The sequence below is a fragment of the Pipistrellus hanaki genome (genome assembly GCF_964339955.1).
Source record: "Pipistrellus hanaki genome assembly, chromosome: 4".
In the NCBI taxonomy this organism is placed as follows: Eukaryota; Metazoa; Chordata; class Mammalia; order Chiroptera; family Vespertilionidae; genus Pipistrellus; species Pipistrellus hanaki.
The window spans coordinates 93,243,137-93,256,169 of NC_140506.1; the positions used below are offsets into that span (position 1 = coordinate 93,243,137).

The 13,033-nt window shown below is 52.8% G+C and overlaps 1 protein-coding gene across 3 annotated transcripts in view; it reads right to left on the bottom strand.

Moving 5' to 3' along the window:
* Window positions 1-545: 545 nt before the first annotated feature.
* Window positions 546-13,033, bottom strand: part of RAB11FIP3 (RAB11 family interacting protein 3) — a 96,334-nt gene continuing 83,846 nt past the window's right edge. For 2 of the 3 annotated variants that reach the window (XM_084880493.1, XM_084880491.1), the window contains 9 exons: window positions 10,606-10,699; window positions 9,397-9,500; window positions 6,238-6,378; window positions 4,069-4,150; window positions 2,980-3,117; window positions 2,596-2,751; window positions 2,339-2,479; window positions 2,103-2,222; window positions 546-1,122 (listed from right to left, as the gene is read on the bottom strand). In XM_084880493.1, coding sequence (XP_084736619.1) covers window positions 2,109-2,222; window positions 2,339-2,479; window positions 2,596-2,751; window positions 2,980-3,117; window positions 4,069-4,150; window positions 6,238-6,378; window positions 9,397-9,500; window positions 10,606-10,699 — 970 coding nt within the window. In that variant the 3' untranslated portion in view covers window positions 546-1,122; window positions 2,103-2,108. Of the gene's footprint in view, window positions 2,223-2,338; window positions 2,480-2,595; window positions 2,752-2,979; window positions 3,118-4,068; window positions 4,151-6,237; window positions 6,379-9,396; window positions 9,501-10,605; window positions 10,700-13,033 lie in introns of all 3 variants that reach the window. The other variant, XM_084880492.1, reaches the window with a different exon arrangement.

Here is a 13,033-nt window from a genome sequence, read left to right on the forward strand (position 1 = left end):
TGCGAGCCAGGCCCACTGCACACCACCTCTTGGCCCCACAGGGAAAGGAGCAGACTGTGTGTGATCACTACAGCGTTAATCTGTGGTGACACTGTCCTAGCTTTGCCCTTCTGTATCCAGGCCGCCGTCACTCTGCCTGGAAGTCTTTTTTTTCCCCCAAAAAATATTTTTACTGATTTTAGGGAAGGAGAGGTAATAGATAGAAACATCAATGAGGAGAAAGAATCATTGATTGGCTGTTTTTTGCATGCCCCCCACTGGGGGGGGGGGGGGATCGAGTATGCAACCCAGTCATGTGCCCTTGGCTGGAACTGAACCTGGGACCCTTTAGTCTGCAGACTGATGCTCTATCCACTGAGCCAAACCAGCGAGGGCTGGAAGAGTCTTTCTTGAGAAGATGAAAATAGGGTCAGTGTGCAAGTCAGTGCCTGGGTATTTGTGTGAAACATCTCTGGGCAATTTGTCTTTAGTTACAGTACTGCAGAAACAAACAGAAACAGAAACAGACTCAAGGCTGTCAGCAGGGTGAGGCTGGGCACAGAAAGCAGAGTTCTCATATTTATTATCATACATACATACATATATATATATATTTCATGTGTATACACAGATAGTTTTCTCTCTTGAAGTATTAAAAAATTGATCAACCTTCAATCTATAAAAAATACCTACTCTACATGATAGAAAAATCTCTCCTCCAAGTTTACACTGATTTACACCCAAGGCTTTCCCCAAAATATACAATACGAGGCAACGTCTTAAGTCTTAGTGTAGAAGGTGGGCCATGTAGAAGATGGAGGGATGCAGGGCAACACACATGCTTACACGCACACACACATGCATACACCTCCCATACTCAGTCACACACAACAGCAGCCAGTTTGTGGTGGGTCTTGGCCCACTGGGGAGTGCCTGGAGGCTCCTGGCCAGTGCTCGGCTAAGGTGGGCGGCAGGCCCAGCAACCCTGTGGGGTGACACTGCTGCTCCTGGCAGCACAGGTGCTGGGCAGTGGTCATGGAGAGCTGGGCAAGAGACCCCCCAAGCCGCTGGGAAGGCCTTGTTCTCTGTTCTTGATCTGTGTCCTTGGACAGCCTGCCTTGCTCGGCCTTCTGCAGAATGTAGCTGGGGAAGAAGGATGACTTCTAATGACTTCGGACTCCTGGAAGAAACATTTGGACTCTGGCCCGGGAGAGTGGACTTCACCCAAGGCAGCAAAATCTGCACAGGGGATGGGGTAATCCAGGAGGCCAGGAAGGCCACGCCCCTGGGGAGGCAGCACCTCAGCCTGGCTCTGTCTATGCGCCAGGAGTCAGAGGGATCTGGCAATGTCCACCCTTCCAGATAGTACATCCCACACCATTAGACTCTGAAGCCCTGATTTCAGAGCAGAGGCCCCAGCTCCCATAGGAAGATCAGAGCTCCCAAAGGTTATGGTAGAGGGTCCAACTGTGAGGATGGACGCATGGCTGGAAGCCCCTGGGCCTGAAGCTGGACTAGATGCCCCTTCTGGCTGGGGGACACCTGAGCAGCTCAGGGAGATAGCCTCAGAGAAGCTTGGGGGAACAGAGGGGTGGGCTACAGCTTCTGGTCAGACCCTGGCTCGCACCGGCCTCACTGCCTGTCTTCCTTTCACATGCCACCACATCTGGTGCAAGGGTCCTGGGGCCTCTAGATGGCCCAGGACTTGAGTGGCACCAGACCAGGATGCCTGTGCAGACGCGGATAGCTGCACCCCAGGCGGGGACCCATTTCCTTCATTTCCTTTTCTTCCCTGACAGAGCGGGATAACGGGAGGGTCTACTACGCGCGAGGGAGCTCATGGAGAGGCTCATCCCAGCATAAGACACCGCTCACATCTCTGCAGAGGAGGGGGGCCGGGGAAGGCCAGAGCTGAGAGCAGGCCCAATGCCACCTGCATCTGCGGTGGGCTCCACACCAAAGGCTTCTTTCCTCTCCCTCTCCCACCACCCCATCTTCATGTGCCCAGCTCAGCTGTGTGCTCTGGGCTCAGTGGGCATGGGACCTGCTATTCTTGGCCCATGTGTGCCGTGGCCATCGCTGGGGTGTTGGTGGAGTCCAGAATCAGCCTGAGCTGGGCTTGCCTGCTTCTACTTGACCTCCAGGATGGACGGGTTGGTCTCCATGATGGCCACGATGATCCTGTCAATGTAGTCCTGCAGGCGAAAGTTGATCTCTTCCTGCTTTTGAATTGCTTCCATGAGCTGTGGGAGAAGCAAGAGGTGGGCACTGGGCACAGACTATGGGCACTTTCTTTTTTTCTCTTGAGACTGTGGGCATTTACGGTAGAGCCCTAGGCCTCGGAGAGTGGATACATTACCTCATCGCGGGAGACGGAGCTGATCTCTGCGGCCAGAGATTCAGAGAAGGATGTGGAGAAGAGGTTCTTGGCGCCCTGGATGCTCAGGTTTATGATCTGTCCATTGAGCTCATCGTTCTGCTCCTTCAGGTTACGGTTATCCTAGGGTGGGCAGCACGACAGTGTCACTGCTGGGCTGTGACCCTCCAGAGACCCCTCTTCCAATGCGGGCTGCCAGGAAGCTTCTTCCAGGTATAAGGGTGTCTGCCCAGCAGTACCTGCTTCAGCCTGCGGACCTCCTGCTCCAGCTCGCTCTCCCGGGTGCGGCTGTTGTACTCCTGTAGGCCGACACTGTTGCTCCGGCCCCTCCTCTGCTCCGCCTCCAGCTTGAAGAGCTGTAGGTGCTCCAGCTGCTTCCGCAGGTCCTCAATTAGCTGTGTGGAAGCGCAGAGTGAGCAGCCAACCCAGTCCCTGGTTTCAAACCTCTGCATCGGTCTAAATGCCATTTCTGAGGAGGAGGAGGAGGCCACGCTTCCCAAACACCACCATGCACACAGCACCTCTCTCCCCCCCTGCTGAAAGCAGTGGGCCCCCAACTCACTCCCGATGGGCCCTATGGATTCTGGGACCTCACTAAGTGACAGTTCTGGGCTTGTGTTCACCTCCTGGGTTGCCTCCTTGTCTTTCTGGAATTGGTGTCTCTCATGACTCAGCCTGTCCCCCAGCTTCCTCCTGTTTTCCTGCTCGTCATTGAGCCGCAGTGACAACTCTTCAATCTCATCCAGCAACTTCCGTTTCTCCTGCAAAGTTCAACACTTGCCATGGACATACTCACCTGCCACCCCATATACATGGCTTCCCTCAGCTGCACGTGTCCCGAGTCTGTTCACTGACGTCCACAGGGCTGCACCTGAGCCTTCCTGTCAGAGGCCAGGTGCGCACACACAGGCATGCACTCAGGGCCTGGGCCTGCCCGACTGTAGTTCATATGGAAGGTGGGACCTCGGTGTGGGGCAGGAAGTGGAAGACGGGGAGAAACCTCTCAGTGAACATCTACAGAATAGGGCGCAAGGGGTCCAGCTGAAGTCAGCCCCTCCAAGATATCACTGGGTTCAAACCTCGGGTCAAGTGAAGCATGAACCTCTGGACCCAGAGATCCTGTGAGGGAAAGCTGAGGAGCCAGGCAGGCTCCAGCATCTCCCAGCAAAGGGACAGTGGCCTGAGCTGCGCTTGTTCCCTCACACACAGCCTGGTAGGCCCGGCATCATCAGCCTGCCTTTGGAGCAGCCCAGTTCCCCAGCCTGTGGCGCCCCCCTTGGCTGGTCATGCCCCTGCAGACCCTTAAAAATATGAGGAACGGGCCCTAGCTGGTTTGGCCCAGTGGATAGAGTATCAGCCTGTGGACTGAAGAGTCCCGGCTTCAATTCTAGTCAAGGGCACATGCCTGGGCTGTGGGCCCCATCCCCAGTAGGGGGCATGCAGGAGGCAGCCTATCAATGATTCTCTCTCATCATTGATGTTTCTATGTCTCTCCTCCTTCCCTTCCTCTCTGAAATCAATAAAAATATATTTTTTAAAATGAGAAACATTTTAAATTAATAAAATAAAAAAATAAATTAGCTGGCTGTGTGATTGCCCGGCTTTGTCTCGGCACATCCCGATCCAGAAGGAGTGGGAAAGCACATAGGCCAGCATGACTGCACACAGAGGTCCTGGCCCTGCCCACTCACCGCTCCTGGCAGGCAGCTTACCTCCTCCAGGCGTTCGATGTTGGCCTTCAGACAGGGTGTGCAGGACCTCAGCTCACCGTTCTCTTCGTCCAGTTGCTGCAGCCTGGGATATAGAATGAGGCTGGGACCCACTTCCTAGGAGTTCATCTCCTTGGGGTGAGGGGGGCTGAGTGTCTTGGAAACCTCAATAGGGGCTTCCCAGGGATCCAGAGGCTACTCCCCAATGCCTACAGCCCAGCCCTCACACACACAGGTGCTCTGGGCCAAAACTTTTCGCGGACTAGGACAGATGTTCAATACACTCTGGGGGTGGGGATCATTTCAGGTCACAGAGCAGCTGCAGACACAGTGCAGAGTCCCCGTGGACCCTTCCAGCTTCCTCTTGAAGCATCTGCTCATCACTGCAGCAGGTTCATCACAGCCCATCACTCTCACCCCAACACTGGTCACCAAACCTTGGATGCAATTCAGCTTTTCCACAAGTGCCCCTCTGCCTAGGATCCCTCCCAGGACCACCCTGCGGTTATCTGTCTCCATTGTTCCTATGTGCTGGGCAGTCTCGCGGATTTTCCTGGTTTTCATTCCTTTGACAGTTTTGATTATGTATCTAGTCTTTCTTGTGTGTTCTCATGACTAGACGGGTTATGGTTTGGGGAAGAATCCCACAGAAGTGAAGTGCCACTCTTATCACATCCGATTAGGATGCCTAAGTCTAAATGGGTGATGCCTAAGTCTAAATGGGTGATGCTGACCTGGATCGCCTGGTTAAGGTGTCTGCCAGGTGTTTCCTCTGTCAAGTTCTACTTTTCCCATCCATTCTCTGTATCTGGAAGACGGTCACTGAGTCCAGCCCACGTTCCATGGAAGGCAGGACTCAGCGCCACCCCCTGGGAAGGGGATCTCCGTGTATTATTTGTAATTCCTCCTCTGTGAGGAAGGTTAGTGTCTTCTCCCTGTTTGCCAGCCATCACATTTAGTTACACTTTGGGTTGTGGTCCAATGGTGTCAGTAGTAGTGTGTTGCTCAAACTGTCCCACCTTTGACCTTCAGTTGGCTCGTGTCCTTGGGCTACGCACCCATCACTGTGTGTGTATGCTTTTGTGTGAGCACTTCCCTGCTTCCTGGCACCACAAGATGCTCTAGGCTCTGCTGGGCTACCCTGTCCCGGCCATAAACTCAGCCCTTCCTCTAGGTTCCCTGGTTCCTTTCCATAATCCAGTTGTCCTCACCACTAAGTTGCTCTGAAGCCCCCCTCACTGAGGGTGTCTTCCTATACACCATAATGGGCCGAGGCCATGCTGGGGAGGCCCCTGTGCTGGGCTGACCTTAGGGTGCTGACCCAGGGCTGCAAGGGCTTCTGAGGATTTGAGCAGCCCCCCAAGAACCACAAGTCTCCTCTGTCCCCATCACACTCCCAGGGAGCTGCAGGAGGCTGATGAGGTCCAGGCACACAGAGCCAGTGACCCTAGGTGCACAGGGCAGGCAGCAAGTTTGGCCAGAAGCTGTGACACCCACTCCTGCAGCATGAGACCCCATCCACCATGTGCCCCTCCCTGCTGCTAGCTTGTGTGGCCAGCAGGGCCCCCTGACTGTGTGGGCTCAATGGACAACCAGTGGAGGTGCTCTGTGAGTGAGAATGGGAGGGAACTCTAAGGTGACCATTTTTCTGCGGACAGACATCTAAGTATCTGTGGGTTTTCTGTACAAAGAGTATTTTCACAGAACCAGCACTCACATGTGTAATATGAGCGTGTGTCATTTGCTCTAGCTTGAGGGCCGAGCAGCACAGGACTGCTGTACCTCCTTCAAGGTATGCTTTATGTACAAGGTGCTCTTCTCTCTCGATTTCCTGACTCATGCAAGGCTTATGCCTCTAGAGAGGCATAAAGGTAATTTTAATTTTGTCAAATTGCCTTAAAAAAGATTGATACTTTGACAGAGATAATATCTAACTAGAGATAGATTTAGAGAAACATATCTATGGTTATTCTTTGAATTTAGATCTTTTGTGGCCTTCGGTAGAGTTTTACAGTGTTCTTCACGTAGATTTTCCAATTTTTCTAAAATAAAATTTGCTCCTAGTCACTGTACCTTCCTGGGTGGGAGGGTAGGGCTGTTGTTCATGAAAGCACCCACTTTTCATTTTCACTTTCTCACTGACTCCTCTGGAGTCGCAGCGGCCTTGCCTACCTGGCCTGCAGGTTCTCGATCTCAATGCTCTTCTCTCTCTCCATCTTGCACAAGAGCTCCTTCTGCTTCCGTGTCTCTTCCAGAATCATCTCACAAGCTCTCAGCTCTTGCTCCTTCAATTGCTCCTCAAGGGCATTGGCTCTGTGAAGGCCAAGGCAGGAGGTGAGACGTTCTGCCCTCCTACCAGGGCTAGATGCCGCCCCAGGAGCCTGGGAGAGCTGCCCTTCCTCGAGAGGGACAGGAGGCTGTGAGACCTTCCACCCACAGCTCCAGAGCTAGGGGCAGTCTGAAGCAGGAGGTGCCCCACTCCAGGCTCTGCTCCCCCCACACTAAGAATTGCATGTGGACCGGAGACCCCCTGATGGGCACAAGCCCCTGAATGCCCCTTGCACTGACACTCCAGGATCTGGTGTACAAACCACCCACCCATTTCATCAGCAGAGATAAGGGCAGGTATCATCAAGAACACACGAACAAAGGAATATTCAGATGGGGACCGTGGCCCTGGCCCTTTCCCAGACCATATGTCAGGAGGCAGAAACTGACCATCCCAAAGAGAAGGGCTCCAGGCCCTGCCCACGGGGGGCGTGGAGCCCAAAGCTGTCCCTGCACACAGGGCTTCTCGTCTGCTTCTTGGGCCTCACACCTAAGAGAAAACGGATGGCCAAAGACTCCCAGCTATCACAGGAGAGCTTTAACAACAAAAGGACCTCAGAGGAAATGCACACCGTGTGTAACTAACAGACCTAAGATTCCACATCCACAAAACAGAGGTGATGTCCCAGAAGGAACAGATGGAAAAAGTACCTTAGAAATTAAAAGCATGAGGAACATTGCCCTAGCTGGCTTGGCTTAGTGGATAGAGTGCCTGTCTGCAGACTGAAGGATCCCGGGTTCGATTCTGGTCAAGGGCACATGCCTGGGCTGTGGGCCTCATCCCCCAGTAGGGAGCATGCAGGAGGCAGCCTATCAATGATTCTCTCTCATCATTGATGTTTCTATGTCTCTCCTCTCTCCCTCTCTGAAATCAATAAAAATATATTTTAAAAAATATGAGAAACATTTTAAATTAATAGAAGAGTTGGAGACAAAAAAGGGTATTGCATAGAGGTGGAGAAAAGAATAGGAAAGTCAAGGATATGGGAGGAAAGGTCTAGAAGGTCTAATATTTGAGGAATAGAAGTTCAGATAGATGAGAAAAGGAAAGACACCGGAGAAATTCTAGAAATCTTCCTGAAGCTGAGGGGCACACGTTCCAGATTTAAAGGTTGAGAAGCAGGGGCCCAGCACAGGAAACAGCAGAAGCCCGCGTGCTGAGGATGCGAACAGGCTACGCAGCGGGCCAGGCATCCCACCCACAGTTCAGACTGGAGGCAGCAGGGCCATCAGGCTCTCAGGGAACCCACTTCCAATTAGAATCCCAGCCTCGGCCCCGCTGTCAGTCTCAGATGTGCAAGGTCTCAAAGGACCTGTTGCTATGCACCCTTTCCCAGGCAACAGTGGGTGATGTCCTCACAATATGAAGAAAAACAGGGAACCCAGAAAACAAAGAACCAAAGGCAGAGGCAGCATGTGGAATTCAACGCCAAGAGACGGCATCAGAAGCACGCTGTTTAGGAACGGGGCCAACACAGAGAAACCCCCGCAGGAACTGCGGCCGCCCCCTGTGAAAACCCCGAGAGGCTCTCGACTGCACAAGAGCTAGTTTTAACTCCATTGAAGTGATGTGGCCCGGGTTGGCGTGGCTAAGTGATAAGAGTATTGGTCTGTGCACCAGAGGATCATGGGTTCAATTCCCAGTCAAGGGCACATACTTGGGTTACAGATTCGAGCCCCAGGCATGTGGAAGGAAATCAATCAATGTGTCTCTCTCATACGATGTTATTCTCTTCCCGCCTCTCCCGCCCTTCCACTCTCTCTAAAAACCAATGGAACAATATCCTTGGGTGAGGAGTAAAAGAAAATAAAGTGATGTCATCAGTAGCATCCAGGATGAAAGCATTACGACAGGAACCAAGCATAACCCTGAGACTATGATGCGAATGCCATGGGAGTGTGCGGGCCTACGTCCCATGCTATTAAAAGCACTCCGAGTCCACCTGTCCAGGTCCTGGGTGCAAAAACAAGGCTTCGAAAACGGGCTCTTCGTGCCTGTAGCCGGAGTGTGTGGCAGAGCCAGCTTTCGGCTCCGGCAGCCGGCGGGGGGACCTTTTGTGGAGATCCCACACACCATGCTGCCTGCCTCCAAGGCCCCTCGGGACTCCCCTCTGCCTGGCCTCCACACCAGATGCCTTGGGCAGCCCGGCCTGGCAGCTGATGCTTCTGGGCCACGCTCCTCTCTCATAGTCCGCACAAGCACATTGCTGCGAGCAGCACGAGGTTACACAGAGTGACTGCTGAAACTCACATGGTATTCCATACAGCCTGCACAACAGGAGTGGGTAGTAACAGTAGTTTCTCCTCAGTTCACACGTCTATACTCTCACTCTCAGAATCAGACTGTGCATCCCACCATGTATCCAGCGGTTCCTGCTGGTTTCTATGGCGAAGTATCTGTGAGGACAGGTCATGCTTCCAAAGCAGAGGGCTCTGAAGGCACTGGCTCTCACTCCCAAAGCCCCCTCTTGCTGTCTGAGGCCCTGGCAATCATGTGATTTTCCTCGCCTTGGTTTCCTCTTTGGTAAAATGGGAACAGTAGTATCTGCCTCACAGGGATCGTAAAGATGGAACCAGATGATGTGAGGGGAGTGAGCAACTCACAGCAACTCTCCAAGCCAAGGAGCCGTGTCCAGGACCGAAGGCCTGTGGTTGATACTATTTCCCCTGGATGGGCTCTCAGAGTGGGACACAAGCCAGGGCCTCACATTAGAACCCAGAATGCTCCTCTCACCTTGTAGCCTCTGCCACCCCTGAGATCAGGCTCCCTCCCCGGGCACTCTGTGCAGGCAGTGCGGGTGCTGGCCTCAGCTGCTCCTGAGGGAGGGGTGAGGCGGCACTCTCTCCACACTCTTTCCTCTGAGGCCCTACACGGGCTGGAGACAGTACTAAGTCGAAGCCACACTCAAAAGGCAGCCCCGCACCATCCCCTGGGCTGGCTCCCAGCAGCAGGATGGAGGGCAGCTCCAGGTGAGAGCCAGCCTCTGCGCAGCAGCCGCTCACCTGTGCACCAGCTGGAGATTCTCCTGCCTCAGGCGGCTGTGTTGCTCCCCGTTGGCAGCGGTGTCCTTCTCCAGCTCTGACACGCGCTTCTCCAGGTAGACAACCTTGGGAGCAAGACAGTGTTCATTCGGCTCCAGTTGGGTCTATGTTGTTATGGAGACTCTCCCCGTAAATGAGGTAGAATGGCCCCCACAGGCGTCAGTATAGACGGGGACACTCCCTGGCCTCAAAACTACAAGTGCAGATGTCAGCAGGTGACCTGGAGAGGCCTGAGGTGCCGACAGTGCCTTTGTGATGGATCTGTGATGGCTCGTGGGCACCTGCTCTCTGCCAGACCCAGCCCTTGGAGACATCACAAGACAGGGGCCTCAGAGAACAGCAAGGCCCCAAGATTTGGTACCTCTCTTCTCAGAGAGCGCACTGACAAGATAGGAGACAGATGATAAACAGACTGAGACCTGCAAAGTAGACATTGTAGGTGCTACAGAGAGGCGGTGAGGGGAGACAGGAAAGGGTACAGAAGAGGTGAGGGAGTAGTACAGGAGGAGGTGAAGAGGGAGAACAGGATGGAGTGAGGGTACAGGATGGGGTGAAGGGCATAGAAGGAGGTGAGGGGGGACAGAAAGAGGTGAGTACCTGCTCAGGTGCCCATGGCTGAGGACTGAAGCAAGGAGCTTCCAGAGTGTGGAGCCCCAGGGGTGCTGCCACTCTCCTCTTCCCCTCTCTCTGAAGCTGGTCCTTATGAAGTATGGGTCTGTCCCCACATAACCCATTTAGCAGGCTTCTCTCAGGGAACAGCCCATTCTACATTTTTTAATTCTGCCGTCACTGCTGGGCGAGCGCTCTCCTCCCCATAAACCTCCAGTGCCCCTAAATCCTGCCTCATGGCCCGGTGAGCTGGGTCTGAGTCAGTGCACCCTGAGCGGACACTACAAATATGGGCTGATAGCCACTGGCGCTCACTGTTCTGTTCCCATCACCTCGGTCCCCTCTATCTTTGCATGTGAAATGCTAGAGACGGGCAGGGCTGGCAGAGGACCGAATTAACTAACTCTGTGGCTGTCACTGCTGATGTGCTCTGCCTGCCAGGATGAGGCCTGGTCCCCTCAACAAATACACCCCAATGTGGGTCCACACCCTGAGCACAAGTCGTGAGACTGGGACCTTGCTGTCCACAGGTGTCCTCTGGTGTCCCCCTCCAGGGCCTACCTTGTCCGCAATGTCTTCTTCCATGCCCTCCAGGGCGTCTGGGGGAGGGTCCTGCAGGGCCTCCATGGTCAGAGCCCCTGACTGATGCAGGTGCCTGTGGAAAAGAAACAACAGCCCAGTCCAGAGAAAGTCTTTCACCAGAACGAAGAGAGGAAAGACGACGTGAGAGACCAAAGCAAGTTCTTCAAGTATGAGCATTTCTAGGTCAGTCTGAAAAGCAGGTCCCAGCAGCCTGGGACCTCTGGGCAGGACACTATTACCGAGGGGCTAGAGTAAGCCAGCTGTACTCTGTGTTCAGAGAGTCCTCCTGCTGCTCTTTGGAGCCTGATAAGTCCAGCCTTCTCTCACCAGCTGATTGGGCAAGGGTACTTTGTACTTGGATAATAAAATACGACGTGGTTCCTCCCTGAGATACGATATAATCTCATATTCCACTGCCCATGAAATACTAATTCAGGTTCATGACTTTTGCACACAACGTCACCTACATGTATCTTAATATCTGACTTCAAATGTACTTCCAACAACAGCAATAGTGAGAGACTTGGGGGGGGGTGTCTTTCTGGGAAAGGCATATAGGCCCGACTGCCCTCTGCCAGAGCAGCGTCAAGCACCTGGCACCAGTGGGCACAGGTCTCCAGCCATGTGGGCCATGCTGGGTGGCGTGCAACCTAGGACATAGGTGACACAAGCCCCGGCTGTCCTGTGGAAACCCCTGGGGCTCCACACTCTTGAAGCTCCTTGCTTCAGTCCTCAGCCATTGGCACCTTAGCAAGTACTCAGCAAATACATGTTCAAAGTCACCCTAGAGATGATCTTGTTAGTTGTGGTGATACTAGATCAGCTGTTATTTACCTGGTGCATGTGAAACTCTCAGAGCATTTGGACAGAGTCTGCATATACTGACCCAGGTTCCAAGTTGTCAGTCTGATACTCAGTTGTGTGACCTTGAAAAAGCTACTCACCCTCTCTGAAACTCATTCTCCTATAAAATGGGGATCTGCAGGCTATTATGGGGTTTAAATGAGGTTTTTAATATATAAACAGCTCCGATAAGGACATAGCACAAGGTAAGGATTCAAAAATATACTATTAAAAATCACATTGAAATTTTCTACATTATCTTTATAAAACGTATCACCTTCTATTTCCTTTTTAGTGCTGACTTAGCTTGTACATTTCTTTAAGTTTTTTTGACTCCAAAAATGTTCTAAGGGGAACAGAAAAGAAGGGCATCTTCGTCCCTGGGGACCACAAGTCCCTTAAATGTGCCCAGGCTAAGGCACAGGAGCACCTCCTGGATCTCATCTCATTCCCTGAAGGACACTGAACCCTAAGGGCAGGGCCACCATGTTCTGTTCAATTGATGTTCTCAAACTCCAGTGACTTTGACCCCAAACACAAGCTCCTGGTGCCAATCCTGAGATAGAAGGCTGCCCACACAGACTCAGAGACCATGCTGAGGAGGGGCTATGGCCTAGGGCCTGTCACACAATCCTGAGCTCCTACTAGGGACTCACGGCACTTATGAGCAGCTGAACCTAGGGCTGGGCGGTTGCACCCAGTCCCCAAGTACCCAGCGTGCGGCCCCAGCATGAGGCTGCTTCGGGGAAAGGCCAGGTTTCTTGGCACTGTGGGTGAGGGTCTTGTTTATTTAAACCCACCCTACTTAGGAGGCCTCCCCGGAGAGGGGACTATGGGAAATGCCTGAACATCCCAAAGGGAGGCAGTAAAGTCCGGCAGGTGCCAGCACACTCAGGGTCAAGACCTGCTTTCTGCTCTGAGGCAGTGCCACTGGCGCTCCCTCTGGTCCTGAGGCTGGCTGTGTGCCAGTGCTCTGCGGTTGTCACTTGCACACCGACCCCAGAGCCCTTTCCATCCATGTTAGATACAAGTCAGGTCACAGAGGCCAGAGCTGGTGGCTCCAAAACCCATACTCCAGCCACATTGCCACGTGAAAAGGGCTAAAACACTGTGAAGAATGAAGTTACAACAGTTATTTTGAGTTTTCTTTAAATTCTGGTGGTGGTATTAAGAGCAAAATAGCAGCAGATTAAAACTGCATCTATTGTACAAGGTATGTTTGTACCGACCACAAAACATGCCTCTGTAAACTCTAAGTGCACATTCCTGCAGACTGAGCTTTTCTGTACCAAAGGGTGCTGTGAAGGAAAAGGAAGTTCTCAGAGGGTGTTTCATGGAGGGAGCAGACACAAAGCCCAACCGTCGAGGCAGCCTGGGCCCTCAACAACCCCAGGGGCCCTCAGTGTCCCAGAGGTGGGAGGCTGAGGAGATGACTCAGATTTTTACCTTCCTTAGTTTTACTAGCTGTAGCCTCTTTGGGGTAAACTATGAAAGTGGTGTTAAGACTGTAATACAGTGTGGTTTGGAATTAAGATTATAGCCTTAAAAACTTGGATGCTTTTCT